The 16,924-nt window shown below is 42.6% G+C and overlaps 1 protein-coding gene across 2 annotated transcripts in view; it reads left to right on the top strand.

The window, feature by feature from the left end:
- The window catches only part of STK11 (serine/threonine kinase 11), a 117,356-nt gene that overhangs the window by 13,968 nt on the left and 86,464 nt on the right, over positions 1–16,924 (top strand). For both annotated transcript variants that reach the window (XM_032970689.2, XM_032970690.2), the window contains exon 2: positions 16,260–16,343. In XM_032970689.2, coding sequence (XP_032826580.2) covers positions 16,260–16,343 — 84 coding nt within the window. The remainder of the gene's footprint in view (positions 1–16,259; positions 16,344–16,924) is intronic.

Raw genomic sequence — 16,924 nt, 5'->3', positions numbered from 1 at the left:
CCAAGAATATAATAATAACAAACCTGTCAACCCATATGGTTTACCCGTATTGTTGTACAGGGAAATTTACTCTTCAGGTCCATACGGCGTACAGCCGTTTCAATGCGGACAAAAAAATGTCCATTTGTTTATGTTTCTCTCTTGTGACGGGACTTTGTAGGATGAACGTTAGGGCACGTGGTGACCAGTAAGGTATGAATTGGTCTGTAATAAGGTAGGCACTGGTAAGCGGTTGACAGGTATGTAATAATAATATTGCATTCCCATGGATAATCAGAAGTTTAATATGGGTGGTGTTTATGGACCTCTAATCCGTGCGATACTCGTAAAGTTTTCACAAATACTCTTAGCATTGGCCAACATTCCTAACAGGCCTCTCCTGAAAAAGCCTTGAGACGCGTTGAGGCTTTCCTGGATTAAGCGAGTCGTTATATTGCTCTACTGCCACAAAGTCTGTTGTTTTAGGCTCGCGCGATATAATGTGTAATTGTTAGAATAGTTTTTTTTACTTCAAAACGTTATTTACGTGATGATGGTTATTATTATATTGGCAAATTATTGCAACTCTTAATTTCTGGGATTGACCTGTTTTTAGGGAGGTGTTTGCTCTTGCCCATAACATCGGAGTGTCCATTGTTACTAGTTTTTGAGGAAATACCTTGCTGATGTATGTATAGTGAACTTCTTCCGCATAATACGTCGCCAACCGTGCTAATCAGAGGTGCTGGGTGAAGAACAACAAAATAAACACAAAAAACAGTTCTAAAGAAATTCGTTTTTAATCTCGATTTGAAATTGCATAACTCCAGTGGCTTGTTAAGTTAACAATTGCTACTGGGAAACATTAATCAGGCTCAAGGCCCCTGGCCAGAGTGTTTTGTTTCATTATCACAATGATGGAAGTTAAACCTTTTCGGTATTTTCTTACATGTGCTCAAAGGTGATTGTGAACAGGCACTGTGGGTATTTCCCATGGCACAATCTTGTCTAATCTTCTTCCACCATGGCAGGCGTTATCGGCCTCTCTTTTCCTGGTTTAAATAGTAATACAAGCGTGATTCAGTTCACGCTTCTGTGCACAATTCTTATTTTTGTTTATGATCGTGTATCCGAACCGTATCATAGCAGGCAGTATCACTGTTTCAACATTTTGTTGTGTTCAGATTCAGAATATTGATACTGGAGGAATCCGATGAGCTATAAAGCTCTTTTTCACAAATGTCCAGTAGGGGCAGGTCGGAAAGTTACAACAACAAATAATACAAAAACAATAGAAAATACTTGACTTTGTTGTGTTACTTTTTATTATTAAGTTCCGCTTTCCAAACGCTGGAGGAAAAAGGAGCAATAAATCTGGTAAAGAATGAAAATGTAATTTAAAGATAACACAAGGGGCGGGTTGGAAAGTTACAACAATAAATTCCTCAAGCAACAATTAAAACCCTGTCGTAATAAATATCAATGCATGTGCACACCGGTTGGAGTGGTGGTGCAACGTTTAGAGCACTGCGCTACGAACCGGTGACCTGAATTAGATTCCTGGCCAGTTTGACATCGACAGCAAGCGGTGATAACTGAAACGGTCCTGGGTCCCCTTCAACAACCCGCTCTGACCAGTGTGATGAAGAGTGGTCAAACAGCTCCCATGACCAGCGCAGTGAGGGGATGCCTTCATCCAGCAGTAGATTGACAAAGGGCTGTAAATTATTGCTTGCCAATCATCTGAGAGACAGGAAGATGAAGTTATGGATTAGGGAACATATGCACGTTATTTACCTCATTAAAACTTAAGAAAAGTAAGTGTGGCTTGGGTAGGACACATTACTATAAGAGATGGACAATGTTAAAGAATAAGTAAGTGGTGACCAAAGAATGGAATGTGTCTAAGCGGACGTCCATCAAGGAGATGGAGGAATTAAATCAATTCAAGTGCAGGTGTTCTTTGGAATATTAAATCGCAGGATCGTGAGAGGTGGTGGTGGCTTGGGGAGGCCTTCATCCAGCAGTGGATTTTCCTTGCCTGAGTGAAACATTGAGGTAGACAGTGCAGTTATTAAATGGATGGTGTTTTCCAGACTTGTTTTAGGCACCATTCGTGGAAATGGGCCAACAAACATTGCTGTGACATAGTACGCAGCTTGTAAAAATGTACTGTGTGGTGCCAACAGCTGTAAAGCACAGGCATACATACCCATTGTGCTGCTTCTGTCTTTCAACAGAAGGAAACATCTGGTTTAACTCCATGTAGCAGTGATGCCACATCAAGTTAAAACATCATGTAGTGCTCATCTCCCGTCGAGGCCCTGAAATCAGCAGTTATTATTTTTTAACTATGTTTTATTTTACCAGATAAGGCCCACTGAGCTATATAGCTATTTTCAGAAACGACATGTGCACAAATGATAGCTCAACAAAGTGGCCTATCGTGTGGAAATTACTCTGCAGAGTGATCACTGTATTCCAGGAGAGCCTTAATAGAGTTTGAAGACTTATCAGAAGAGCATAGCTCTCCGATTTGTTTTAGGGTTATGCCACGCATTTTCCGACGTTTTGCTCCATGTGCAGGGAGCTTCTTCAGGAACTGAATGACCGAAGCGTAATTTCCTGAGCCAGCTTTCAGCACGCGGAGTAAGAATCTGACAGTGCCGAACAACACACGGTACAACCTCAAAAACACGCCGGAAAGCTATAAAGCACAACCGTGAAAAACGAGACAGTTTTCAGAAAGTCTATTACATTTATTTTACTTATCCTTGGATAGAAAGTGGAGTGCATCCGGAAGGTGTTCAATGTGTGGAAGAACTTATATGTTTTACCTTGATTTGGCCTCAATGCTTCATGGAGCTTTGTGTGAGACAGTAACCAGATAAAGATGATGGGATAACATTAAAACAATCTGCACAAACAGGTCTGGAAATTGCTTAGGCTGCCTTCTACAGACACCTCGGTGGGATAACACACCACTAACTGTCCCAAAGATATGAATATTACAGCAATGTGTGCCCACACTTGGTGAATGGCTAATAATTAACATTGTCGGGGGATGATCTTAAAAAGGAAATAGCTTGGGCATGCTGGCCAGGCTGAAAGCGGATGGGACGGGGCAAGGCCACAGGGTTGGCAGAGACACAACTTGGCCTTGCTTGGCTCCACTGCTGGTGCATCCAAACACCACCACTCACAGAGACATGGCACATATGCGTTGGGTTTAATTGGTTAAAGCTGGTGCTAGTTGTAATAAAAACAGTGAATTCATGCCAAGGGTTACCGTCCGTTAACAACACGGCGAAGACTGTGCGAGTTTGTTACGCTGTTTGCAAAGCGTTGTGAAACACGGTCTCGTGGAGCTGGGGTTCAAGCCACTAATTGTGAAAAATTGGCCATGTGGTCTCAGAGCCTTACCCGACTTGGCTCACAGCCAGGCTACACGATCGTACATGGGCGATGGGTTGTTGTGTTTAGCAACTGGGTGACTTTGTACAAGGGTGAATAATATGCGGTCGCTTGAAAAATATTTACAGTAGAAATGTAAAGGTCTAGTGTTCAGATTTGGACAAGCGTTGTGTTTATGTGCAGCACCGGGCTAAGTTGCGATTTTTTTACTTACAAAATACATGTTCCTGTAGTGGGGTTGTTATAGCCGAGGCTGTAGGGTGGCAGCGCAGTAGTAATACTTGTACATGTTCCTTCAGTGGTGTTGTTATAGCCTAGGCTGTAGGGTGGCAGTGTTGTGGTAACACTTGTACATGTTCCTGTAGTGGTGTTGTTATAGCCACGGCTGTAGGGTGGCAGTGCAGTGGAAAACCACTTGTACCTCAGCAAGAAGGAGCCTGGTTTAGATTTCCGACTCCGGCACCTATCTGTGTCGAATTTGTATGCTCTCCCCCTGTTCTGCATCGGTTTATTTCAGGTTCACCAGTTTCCTCACATGGCAAAATACACGTGAAATATAACTGGTATTCATATTCTTTGGGTCTTTCGGTAAAGCCACGTAGATAAAACAAATAATAAAAATTAGAAAAAGAATAACAATGTCATGACGTTTCGATCGCAATACAAGCAGTCATCATCAGGTGAAAAATATATAGTGGGAGCGCTGCTAAGGCAGGGAGTTATAAAGGTTTGAGATGGGTATAGCCCAAGGGTCAGTGGGCGGGGATAGAGATGAAATTTACATGTTAATGTAAGATTGGAGAAATCTTAACAAACAAAGCTGTGGGGGTGGCCATTGTATTGTAAGAGACTAGTATGTCAATGTAAGAAATTTGCTTGTAAATGTAAGCTCTGAGAGAGCTCGGAAAGAGCCATTGCCACACGGAGGTGGAAAAGGATGGCAAGCCGCCATTTACTAACACAGCTAATGGTGGTTGTGTTAGTGAATGTAACTCAGACAGTCGAAAATAACTGCTAACATGGGTAGGTAGGAAGGGAACATCACAGCCAGTTATGACCTAAACTGGTTAATAACGTCCTTCCAATGATTGCTCAGTTTGTACCCATTTTCTCGGTTGAAATTGTGTCTGTTTATATATCTGGATGGCTTCATGAATACCAATAACTGGTATTGCTCAAACATCCCCAATGCAGGACGCTTCTTGAAAAAGTCATTGGACTTTGGCTGGATAAATAAGTAAAAGTAAATAAAAGAATCAACAAAACTTACATCCAAAATCAACTTAAATGGCACTAGATGTGTAGATAGTGCTGTTGTAAAGCACTTGATTTCGGATTAATTGGTTTCAGCAATTCTATGCATCCCAAGTATATGAATGCCTGAATGCATCTCCCCTCATCCACATTATTTGTAGACGTTAGGGATCAGTTTTGGATGAAACTTTTTGGATTTTCAAATAATTTTCGCTCTGTTAATTTAAAGTGTCTTCTTTTTGACAAGTCATGCCACCCAATGCCACGTGATGCCACTTTTGGTGGAAAAATCAGGGAAGTGACGGATTATAAGTAATGTAAATTCCTGTGCCATAAACTGGCAGGTCAATCTGAAACGGTGTTATGTTTTGGATCTTCCAAAATGTCGTATCTAGGTCCAGCATTCAGATTTTTTTGTATCAATCCTCAATTCAAGAATGCACCCCGAGGTGTTGTGTGAAAGGTCTTGCTATCTCTCTCTATGACAGGCAGATGAGGAACCATTTGTTGGCCAGTGCCATCCATTGACACAGAGAGGAGCAGTTACTGTCACCATGTCGTGGCCTGATGTGTGATCGGAAGAAACGATGGCGAGGTGTGGGGACGTCAACAGCAATTCCTGTGATCGCTTGACTGTTATGGAATGTTGTGTTTTTTTAGAAGTGTAGTAATCAGGTTGGGAAATGCCCTTTAGACAGCAGGTACTCACATCGTCACATCAAGGACCCCAGAAGAGAGCGATTCCGTTTTTTTTCTCGCAACCACAGGACATTGCAATTTCATGATGTGTATTGATGGGTTTCCTACATGTCTTTTAAATACTGTGTATTAAATAACTAACACACTTAGATAAAAAGCATCTTTCTACAGAATATATATACATTTTGTCCATCGTCCTCAGTACCTTCCGGACCATTGTCCCATACCCATAGCATTATTTGTATGAGTAGGAAAACCAGGCACTTTTTTACTTACTGAGTCTCATCCGCAGCGTTAGGTTTCTTGAACATTAGATAAAGCCGGATTAGTTCACTCTTAATCCGGCTTTGAACTCACTACCTTTGTATTCGAGTTAAGTACTAACCACAGCACTGCCTGTTAAGATGACAACACTCCGTTACGCTTGAGAACCCGGTTAAAGTATCTCAGGTAGAAGCCAGTCTAAGTTATTGTTTAACATTGTCAAAATGTCCACGAGTATACAAACCCAGTGCTGGGATGGTGGACAAGCCTAATCAGGTATTTTAGAGGGTGGAGGGAGTTGAAATGGAAAAGCGAACCCTGTGTGTATAGGCCTACGACTGTGCTGGTAATATTTAAGATGCATAAGCAGCGCTGGCTGTTGTGGCTTGCATGTACGCATCAAGACCTCAAAGCCATCGAGCCACCTGTAACATTGTGTTCGAGTTGCGACGACGTATCGCAAGCGGGCGCACGTCGCGTGTGTGCGCAATTCCCGTGGCCGGTATCCACCACTTGAAGGTCGCGTTTGCAACGGCGCTGACCTCTCGTTAGCCCTATGCCCTTATGGGGAGCACAGCTGTGCATCCTGACGCTGCGCTTGAAAGGCGCTGTATATTTTTGGCGACTGACCTTTCTTGGATCTGAAGTAGCACATGTAGAAGTGCTGGTTGGGAGCAACCCCCAACCCCTGCGGTGATATTGACATTGTCATGTACCATGTACCAAGGCTTGGTCCAACAGTGGGGGGGTGCTAAAAAAAACTATTCTCGCAATACTCTTTGGTTCTGTCGGTAAATTCACGTAGGTATAAAATAAAATAAATCACGACGTTTCGGGCGCAACACAAGTGTCAGTCATCAGGTGGGAAAGCATGGTCTGCTGCTGAGGCAGACTGTTTTAAAAGGTTTGAAATGGGTGTAGCCCAAGGGTCATAAAGGGGCTAGTGATGTTAATGTGAGAAATTAGCATGTAACTGTAAGATAGGAAAGCGGCCTCCTCGACGAGGACACGGAAGTGGCTATGTTGATATGAGAGATTAGCATGATGTTAATGTGAGAAATTAGAGGGCACGGAAGTGGCTATGTTATTGTGAGAGATTAACATGATGTTAATGTGAGAGATTAGCATGTAACTGCAGAAAAGGAGGAGAGCGGCCTCCTCGATGAGGGAGTGCAACCCAACGGGTGCAATCCAAAGGACATGAGAGCATGACAGTGCAATCCAAAGGCATGAGATTGCAATGAAAAGGACATGTGAGCATGAGAGATGTAATAGAGAGGCATAGAGAGAGAGACACAGAGAGTTGGAAATAACAGCTGACATAGGCAGGTAGGATGGAAACATCACAGTCAGTTAATACTTTACCTGGTTAATAACGTCCTTCCAATGATTGCTCAGTTTGTACCCTTCTTCTCGGTTTAAGTTGTGTCTTTGTTTATATATCTGGATGGCTTCATGAACAAATCTCTGAAGGTAGCTGGTAGGTTTGCAGAGTACCTCCATCTATGAAAAATCAATTTCGTGTGAGCCCACAGCGTTAAAACAATGATCAGCAACGGCAGAGGTATTGGTTATACCGTGTTTCAGATCCGCTCTGTGTTCACGAACGCGGTACGAGACATGTCGTTTCGTTTCGCCAATGTAACTGCTGCTACAACCACAACTCAGTTTGTAGACACCAGGGTATTGCATGTCAGCAATCACATCCTTTACAGATGGGATTAAATCACGGATTTTGTGTACTGTGTTGAAACGAACCTGGATCCTGTGTTTGTTGAAGATTTTGGAAATCTTTTTGGTAACCCCTGCTATATATGGCAAAGTGATGGTATTTAACGAATTTAATACCTAGTTAAACACTCGATTCTAAATTCAATTTACTTTGGATGCAAAATGCAATTTCACCTGAGTTACACTGAATACTCAGCCACGTACGAATGTTTATAATTTATTATTATTTCTGTTTACCCAGCAAAGCCTCACGGCGGCTGAAGACTCTTTGTCAGAAGGGTCCTTTCAAGTTTTCGCAGTAGGCGGCAATATTGCTGTGATCCCAATTTAGTAATTTGCAGATAACTTTTCCGCATTAGGATGTTTGGCCAAAACCAGTTACATCACTAATTCGACTTCTCTAATCGATCAGACTAAGCAGAGCTCCCTAAAACCTTCGGCTCAACTGTACTTAACTCAACTCACTTGATTTCTCTAATCAAGGACATCTCACTGTCTCCAGATGATTTGCTTGTCAGTTTCGATGTAGTCTCTCTGTTCACCAATGTTCCTGTACTTGACACCATTGCAATCATTGAAGACTTGGTCCAACAAGGACTGAATCCAGATGTACCAACTTTGGTAAGGCACTGTCCTACCAACACATACTTCACCTGGAATGGTACATTCTACAAACAAAATGAGGGTACCCCAATGGGTTCTCCCTTTTCGCCAGTGGTAGCAAATGTTTCCATGGAGAAATTTGAGACAGATGCCATCCAGACATCCAACCTACGTCCTTCCTTTTGGAAGAGATACGTAGATGACACGTTCGTCATCTGGCCACATGGCCTGCCAGCACTGAACCAATTTCACAACCACATGAATTCCATACACCCCTCTATCAAATTCACCATGGAAGTGGAAAAGGATGGCAAGCTACCATTCCTGAATGTTTTGATCGAGAAGAGACCTGATGGCTCGTTGGGACATTCGGTCTACAGGAAAGCCACCCACACGGATGCCTATCTAAAGCTTGACTCCCACCACCATCCAGCCCAGAAGAATTCCCTCATCAAAACACTACACCATAGGGTCCGTTGCATCTCCGACCAGCACCACCTAGCTAGTGAGTTGGAGCACGTACACCAAGCCCTCAGGATGAACAGATACTCGGACCGTACAATCCGCAAAGCTTGTCTCCCCAGCAAAGTGATGGTATTGGTTGGATCCTCAGATGGTTGTCTCCCCATGGCTGGGGAGAAAAGTTTTGCGGATTGTACGGTCCGAGTATCTGTTCATCCTGAGGGCTTTGGTGTACGTGCTCCAATTCACTAGCTAGGTGGTGCTGGTCGGAGATGCAACGGACCCTATGGTGTAGTGTTTTGATGAGGGAATTCTTCTGGGCTTGGATGGTGGTGGGAGTCAAGCTTTAGATAGGCATCCGTGTGGGTGGCTTTTCTGTAGACCGAATGTCCCAACGAGCCATCAGGTCTCTTCTCGATCAAAACATTCAGGAATGGTAGCTTGCCATCCTTTTCCACTTCCATGGTAAATTTGATAGAGGGGTGTATGGAATTGATGTGGTTGTGAAATTGGTTCAGTGCTGGCAGGCCATGTGGCCAGATGACGAACGTGTCATCTACGTATCTCTTCCAAAAGGAAGGACGTAGGTTGGATGTCTGGATGGCATCTGTCTAAAATTTCTCCATGGAAACATTTGCGACCACTGGCGATAAGGGAGAACCCATTGGGGTACCCTCATTTTGTTTGTAGAATGTACCATTCCAGGTGAAGTATGTGTTGGTAGGACAGTGCCTTTCCAAAGTTGGTACATCTGGATTCAGTCCTTGTTGGACCAAGTCTTCAATAATTGCAATGGTGTCAAGTGCAGGTACAATCCGGCAGGCGACCCTGGTTATTACTGCAGATGTATTAACCTACTGCAGAGTGGAACGTTAAAGATCCACCCCCTCCCGATGCCTTTCAAAACGAGACGGCCATCAAGTGCCCACGTCATCGTCAACGTTTGCCACATTACAAAATGAGCAGCAAATTACTTGATTTAAATTACACGTAATTTCGTCGGCCCAGACTGGCAGACTAATGCCCGCTTGCAGGTCGGGTGCTGAGGTACCCTGTGTCGCACAGGGAGAGCTGCCACTGGGGGTGCCCTTTTAAAAAAGTTTGAGATGGGCTGTAAGCGGCTCAGCGCGTGTAATGCGCTCGGAGATGCTCCGCAGTTAAGGGCGCAAACTCCAAAACAATATTATTGCATTCCTGCCAGCCGTTGGCTGAAAAACGGAGAGGTTATATTTTTCCAAAAATCAAATCAGGCCTGGATGTGAAATTTCATGATCCAAATTTAGTTTTATTTCGGATTTTATGGATGTATGGTGAACTTCTTTCACACCATGCTAATCGGAGGTGTGGGAAATGACGTACATTTCGTCACTTCCGTGATTTTTCCCCAAAAGTAGTGCCACATTGCATGAGGGAATGTCCCTGTCGTTTGCATGAACACAAGCTAAATTCAGTTTAACACGTAGGCTTTCGCGGCCAATATTATTCATAATAAAGGTTTTTGAGTTAGACCACGTTATTTATAAATGTGTCGTAACCCTCCACCACCCGACACAGTCAAACAGTAACAAATGTGTCACGTTTACAAAGGACAAATAGTTCACTACTTTAGCCCACCGGTGTGATGAAGGCTTAGTGCGGCCTGGAAGTGTATTATTAAATAAAAGATATGATACAATTACAATTCCTTATAAGGGAAACAAATACCAATGAATTACAATTGAATGATTACCAATCTATTATATAATTACAATACCCTCCCCGCCTCAATTCACTGCACCTGAATGAATTAAATGATGACGTCACCCTGCTGCTGCTCTATTTAAGACCGGGAGCAGGAGGAGAGCCTCACCATTCTGGCAAATCGCCCGATGAAGCTGGATGTAATTACCAGCGAAACGTCGTACTCAAATTTTAAATGATGTTGATTCACTCTTCAACACACCGGTGGGCTAAAGTAGTGAACTATTTGTCATTTGTAAACGTGACACATTTTTTACTGTTTGGCTGTGTCGGGTGGTGGAGGGTTACGACACATTTATGAATAACACGATCTAACCCAAAACCTTTATTATCAACAAGCAAAATTACTTACATATTGTGAAATATCAAAACATTTGAAAACATCTTCAAATTGTCCTTTGAAATCCGAAAGCTGAATTTGCCTTATTTGAAGCTCATTCCTATGAACAGTAATATCTGGCTGTTTGCGGTATTACCATTTTGTTTGTCAGCTCTGTGAACAGATCAAACGGGGGACACTGATTGCATATGAATAACAGAACCAGCATGCACTGGCTGCCCCTTGTTGTAGCTGCACCCGTCGTGTGCTGTAGCCACACGTTCTAAAATAACACCGATTCTGTTTCCCTGGCATGCAGTACAGCAATACACATCCTAAGTCTGAATATCATAATTTTGTAGTTCACTTATAATAAACTACACTATGTATTGTTTTTTTAATTTTACCAGGTTAGGGTCACTGAGCTATATAGCTCTTTTACAGAAGCGACCTGGCTACAAATGATAGGTCAATGAAGTGGCTTATCACGTGGAAATGTATAGCAGAAGCCAAATACTCAAAGCGCATGTTTCTACATGTGAAGGGAAAAACTGGAGGACCCGGAGAAAAATCCACGCGACTCCAAATATACAGGGAGCCAGGGTCAGGATCGAACCCACGCATTCTTGTATAATAGGCAAGGTAGCTAACATCTCACCACCGTGACACCCCACTGTATATTGTATATTGCTCCCCAGCCTTGCTGATGAGCTCCATATGGACCGAATCCTAACAACCGAAGATGTTTCACATGGTTACAATGTTCTGCCTCAAGAATTAATAACAGTTTTTGAAACAATCTTCGTTCTCTATTATGGGTCTATTTTCTGTGATTAACTTTTCCTAAATCGCACCTTGAAGCCATTCTCTCTAAAGCTGATTTTAATTAAAAAATCATTATCTGTTGTAAATGCAAGTGAATGTAACAGCGTTTAAGTTTTATAACCATGTTTGAACATTTAACGAATTGAATACCTAGTTAAACACTCGATTCTAAATTCAATTTACTTTGGATGCAAAATGCAATTTCACCTGAGTTACACTGAACACTCAGCCACGTACGAATGTTTATAATTTATTATTATTTCTGTTTACCCAGCAAAGCCTCACGGCGGCTGAAGACTCTTTGTCAGGAGGGTCCTTTCAAGTTTTCGCAGTAGGCGGCAATATTGCTGTGATCCCAATTTAGTAATTTGCAGATAACTTTTCCGCATTAGGATGTTTGGCCAAAACCAGTTACATCACTAATTCGACTTCTCTAATCGATCAGACTAAGCAGAGCTCCCTAAAACCTTTGGCTGCTAGACCACCCAGATTTTATGGCCTTCCAAAAATCCACAAAGTAGGTACCCTGCTCCGTCCTATCGTCTCCACCATTAACTCACTCACCTACAAACTGGCCCGATTTCTGTCTGAGACCCTGCTTCCTTTCACGGGCAAGTCCACCAGTACAGTTGAGGTGGACTTGCCCGTGAAAGGAAGCAGGGTCTCAGACAGAAATCGGGCCAGTTTGTAGGTGAGTGAGTTAATGGTGGAGACGATAGGACGGAGCAGGGTACCTACTTTGTGGATTTTTGGAAGGCCATAAAATCTGGGTGGTCTAGCAGCCGAAGGTTTTAGGGAGCTCTGCTTAGTCTGATCGATTAGAGAAGTCGAATTAGTGATGTAACTGGTTTTGGCCAAACATCCTAATGCGGAAAAGTTATCTGCAAATTACTAAATTGGGATCACAGCAATATTGCCCCCTACTGCGAAAACTTGAAAGGACCCTCCTGACAAAGAGTCTTCAGCCGCCGTGAGGCTTTGCTGGGTAAACAGAAATAATAATAAATTATAAACATTCGTACGTGGCTCAGTATTCAGTGTAACTCAGGTGAAATTGCATTTTGCATCCAAAGTAAATTGAATTTAGAATCGAGTGTTTAACTAGGTATTAAATTCGTTAAATGTTCAAACATGGTTATAAAACTTAAACGCTGTTGCATTCACTTGCATTTACAACAGATAATGCTTTTTTACTTAAAATCAGCTTTAGAGAGAATGGCTTCAAGGTGCGATTTAGGAAAAGTTAATCACAGAGAATAGACCCATAATAGAGAACGAAGATTGTTTCAAAAACTGTTATTAATTCTTGAGGCAGAACATTGTAACCATGTGAAACATCTTCGGTTGTTAGGATTCGGTCCATATTGAGCTCATCAGCAAGGCTGGGGAGCAGTATACAATATACAGTGGGTGTCACGGTGGTGAGATGTTAGCTACCTTGCCTATTATACAGGAAGGCGTGGGTTCGATCCTGACCCTGGCTCCCTATATATTTGGAGTCGCGTGGATTTTTCTCCGGGTCCTCCAGTTTTTGCCTTCACATGTAGAAACATGCCCTTTGAGTATTTGGCTTCTGCTATACATTTCCACGTGATAAGCCACTTCATTGACCTATCATTTGTAGCCAGGTCGCTTCTGTAAAAGAGCTATATAGCTCAGTGACCCTTACCTGGTAAAATAAAAAAACAATACATAGTGTAGTTTATTATAAGTGAACTACAAAATTATGACATTCAAACTTAGGATGTGTGTTGCTGTACTGCATGCCAGGGAAACAGAATCGGTGTTATTGTAGAACGTGTGGCTACAGCACACGACGGGTGCAGCTACAACAAGGGGCAGCCAGTGCATGCTGGTTCTGTTATTCATATGCAATCAGTGTCCCCCGTTTGATCTGTTCACAGAGCTGACAAACAAGATGGTAATACCGCAAACAGCCAGATATTACTGTTCATAGGAATGAGCTTCAAAATAAGGCAAATTCAGCTTTCGGATTTCAAAGGACAATTTGAAAAAGTTTTCAAATGTTTTGATATTTCACAATATGTAAGTAATTTAGCTTGTTGATAATAAAGGTTTTGGGTTAGATCGCGTTATTCATAAATGTGTCGTAACCCTCCACCACCCGACACAGCCAAACAGTAAAAAATGTGTCACGTTTACAAATGACAAATAGTTCACTACTTTAGCCCACCGGTGTGTTGAAGAGTGAATCAACATCATTTAAAATTTGAGTACAACGTTTCGCTGGTAATTACATCCAGCTTCATCGGGCGATTTGCCAGAATGGTGAGGCTCTCCTCTTGCTCCCGGTCTTAAATAGAGCAGCAGCAGGGTGACGTCATCATTTAATTCATTCAGGTGCAGTGAATTGAGGCGGGGAGGGTATTGTAATTATATAATAGATTGGTAATCATTCAATTGTAATTCATTGGTATTTGTTTCCCTTATAAGGAATTGTAATTGTATTATATATTTTATTTAATAATACACTTCCAGGCCGCACTAAGCCTTCATCACACCGGTGGGCTAAAGTAGTGAACTATTTGTCCTTTGTAAACGTGACACATTTGTTACTGTTTGACTGTGTCGGGTGGTGGAGGGTTACGACACATTTATAAATAACGTGGTCTAACTCAAAAACCTTTATTATGAATAATATTGGTCGCGAAAGCCTACGTGTTAAACTGAATTTCGCTTGTGTTCATGCAAACGACAGGGACATTCCCTCATGCAATGTGGCACTACTTTTGGGGAAAAATCACGGAAGTGACGAAATGTACGTTATTTCCCGCACCTCCGATTAGCACGGTGTGAAAGAAGTTCACCATACATCCATAAAATCCGGAATAAAACTAAATTTGGATCATGAAATTTCACATCCAGGCCTGATTTGATTTTTGGAAAAATATAACCTCTCCGTTTTTCAGCCAACGGCTGGCAGGAATGCAATAATATTGTTTTGGAGTTTGCGCCCTTAACTGCGGAGCATCTCCGAGCGCATTACACGCGCTGAGCCGCTTACAGCCCATCTCAAACTTTTTTTTAAAGGGCACCCCTAGTGGAAGCTCTCCCTGTGCGGCACAGGGTACCTCAGCACCCGACCTGCAAGCGGGCATTAGTCTGCCAGTCTGGGTCGACGGAATTATGTGTAATTTAAATCAGGTAATTTGCTGCTCATTTTGTAATGTGGCAAACGTTGACGATGACGCGGGCACTTGATGGCCCTCTCGTTTTGAAAGGCATCGGGAGGGGGTGGATCTTTAATGTTCCACTCTGCAGCAGGTTGATACATCTGCAGTAATAACCAGGGTCGCCTGCCGGATTGTACCTCGAACCTTTAAAACAAGCGTACGGACGTGCAGCCTCCAGACAATGTCACTGCCACATTCTGCATCACCAATATGCAGAATGGTGTTTGGTAACCACAACTGTGGCTCTTTTTATCGTCAAGCACTGAACCAGATTCTCCCTGCCCCCCCCCTCCACGTCTGGTCCCATTACCACAGGTGGCATGTAATTTGTTGATGGTTGTTTTAAAAGGCAAATTAATTAACATTGTTGAACTTAAAAGTTCCCAGGTGGCTTTGAGATCAGAGAACTTTGAGGACATTGTTGAGGTCCCGAATCCGAATCTGGGTAGTGACCCTTGTTTAAACTGGCTTCACAAGTGCAGTAAGTTGTTGATATCACGAACAGTTATTGCAAAATAAATCATATCACTTTTGTTTGGTTGTCTCCTAATAATAATACTTTAGAACGCTTAGTAATTCCACCGTTTAATTTAAAACGAGCTTTGAAATTGCATGGATTTATCAAATTGAATACAACAGATAAGTGTATTGTTTTTTAATTGCTCGAGTATATACATACGCCTCCTCCTGCCTTGCACAGCTTTATCACCACGTTAAAATAGTTTTGGCCGGAAATTTTGCCGTCTTCTTTCTTCAATTTATTTTGAGTAGCTTTGCGGCTGCTCGGCGTAGCCCACGTGGCTGTACCCACGTGACTGCCGGCATTGCGTGATTGGTCTCTCTTTCCCCTAGAGACGTCACGCGTACCCGCCCCAGGTTGGGGACCGTTGAAAAACTGCATGGATATTGCATGGATATTCACTGCATGGATAACACTGCACGGATATTCGACCACACACTATTTTCCTGCGGTCAGTAGAGGGCAGATTAGCTCTACCTTCCAGTGAGCGGTGTAGGTGCTGGATTGTTGCCTGCTGTTATTTTTTCCTCTTTCTGTGTGCAGTGAAACTGCAGAATTAATTAATACATTCAAGTGGGGTCCCTATGAACTGTTATTCAACTTTAATGACATTCATATGCAAAACAGGCACTGCAGCCTTAATATCCTTACGCTAATATTCATTACTTTCTATGGCTGTATTTGAATAAACTCACATAAATCCGTTACAGCCTGAGATGAATGAAGAATAATTGCACCACTTGATTACATGATAATTTATCCTCGTTTATGCTGAGGGCTGGTTCTGTCATCGGAGTGCTTGACTAGCAATTGAACCCTGAACTCTAAGAATTCTAAAGGGGCCTTTGTGTGATTCTAATTCCATTAACATTGAGTACTGAGAGTCCCAAAGGTGTCTTAGTCTGCCTCTGAGCCTGTGGTATTTGATGTTCAACCCTAAGGATGCGTGTTGAATGCGTGTTGTTGCATGTCGTAGCTGGTTGTTTGTATGTAATGACTGACCCCCGTCATGGCAATGTGGAGTGTTTACCTCTTTTTTAGGGTCACCAGATTTATTTGAGCAGGGACACACATTTGACTTATTGACGGTGTTGTGTATTCGGCAACAGGTTTAAAATGTTGGGTCAAGTCAACGAATTGTTTGATGATGCTGCGTTGACAGTGGTGCACAGCCACAATCATCGGGCACGATTCCCTGGTTTTTTTTTCCCGTTATATAATTAACTCTGTTGTGCGTTTGTTTGTTTCCTTCTAGGGAGATTCAGCTGCTCAAGAGGTTGAAGCATAAAAATGTCATCTCGCTCGTTGACGTCCTCTACAACGAAGAGAAACAAAAGATATATCCTTTCTCTGGCTGGCCCGAGCGGCACGCGCTATCGCCACTGCATCATGGCTTAACGATTCATGCCCCAGTGTCATTCCCCAGATGATAACGTGGACCAGCGGCCCATGAGGTAACACATTGACCGCTTGTTGCAGAGGTTCCTGATTCAAATGCGGCAGGCTGCCCTGATTATTACTACGTTGGTGTGTACAGTCAGTTCCACTATAACACGTAGTTTTCATGACGCGAATTGGATGTATAGCGTGATGAATAAATTAGGGAACACAGTTTTTTTTTTTTACGCAGATGCAGATTGGATATAACGCGATCGAGTGAACGGAACTACGTCACGTGAGTAGGAATAAGCAGTCGTATGGCAGCCTCGGCGTATCACACTAGGATGCTGCTGGATGCTTCGAAATGTTACCTCGGCGCCTCTGTTTTTGTTCAGCCTGTGTATTCTTCTCACGTGTTATCGCAGAATATACCCTATATTATAGATTTTTTTTATTATAACGCGATTTCTTCCAAAAATTGGCATATGAATAGATACCTAAATTAGTTACCGAATAAAGCTGCGGAAATTATTTTTTTAT

Source organism: Petromyzon marinus, chromosome 44 (genome assembly GCF_048934315.1).
Source record: "Petromyzon marinus isolate PM22_M1 ecotype Great Lakes invasive population chromosome 44, UKy_Petmar_22M1.pri1.0, whole genome shotgun sequence".
In the NCBI taxonomy this organism is placed as follows: Eukaryota; Metazoa; Chordata; class Hyperoartia; order Petromyzontiformes; family Petromyzontidae; genus Petromyzon; species Petromyzon marinus.
Note: the sequence above shows the minus strand (reverse complement) of the source record. Positions and strands in the feature narration are given on the sequence as shown.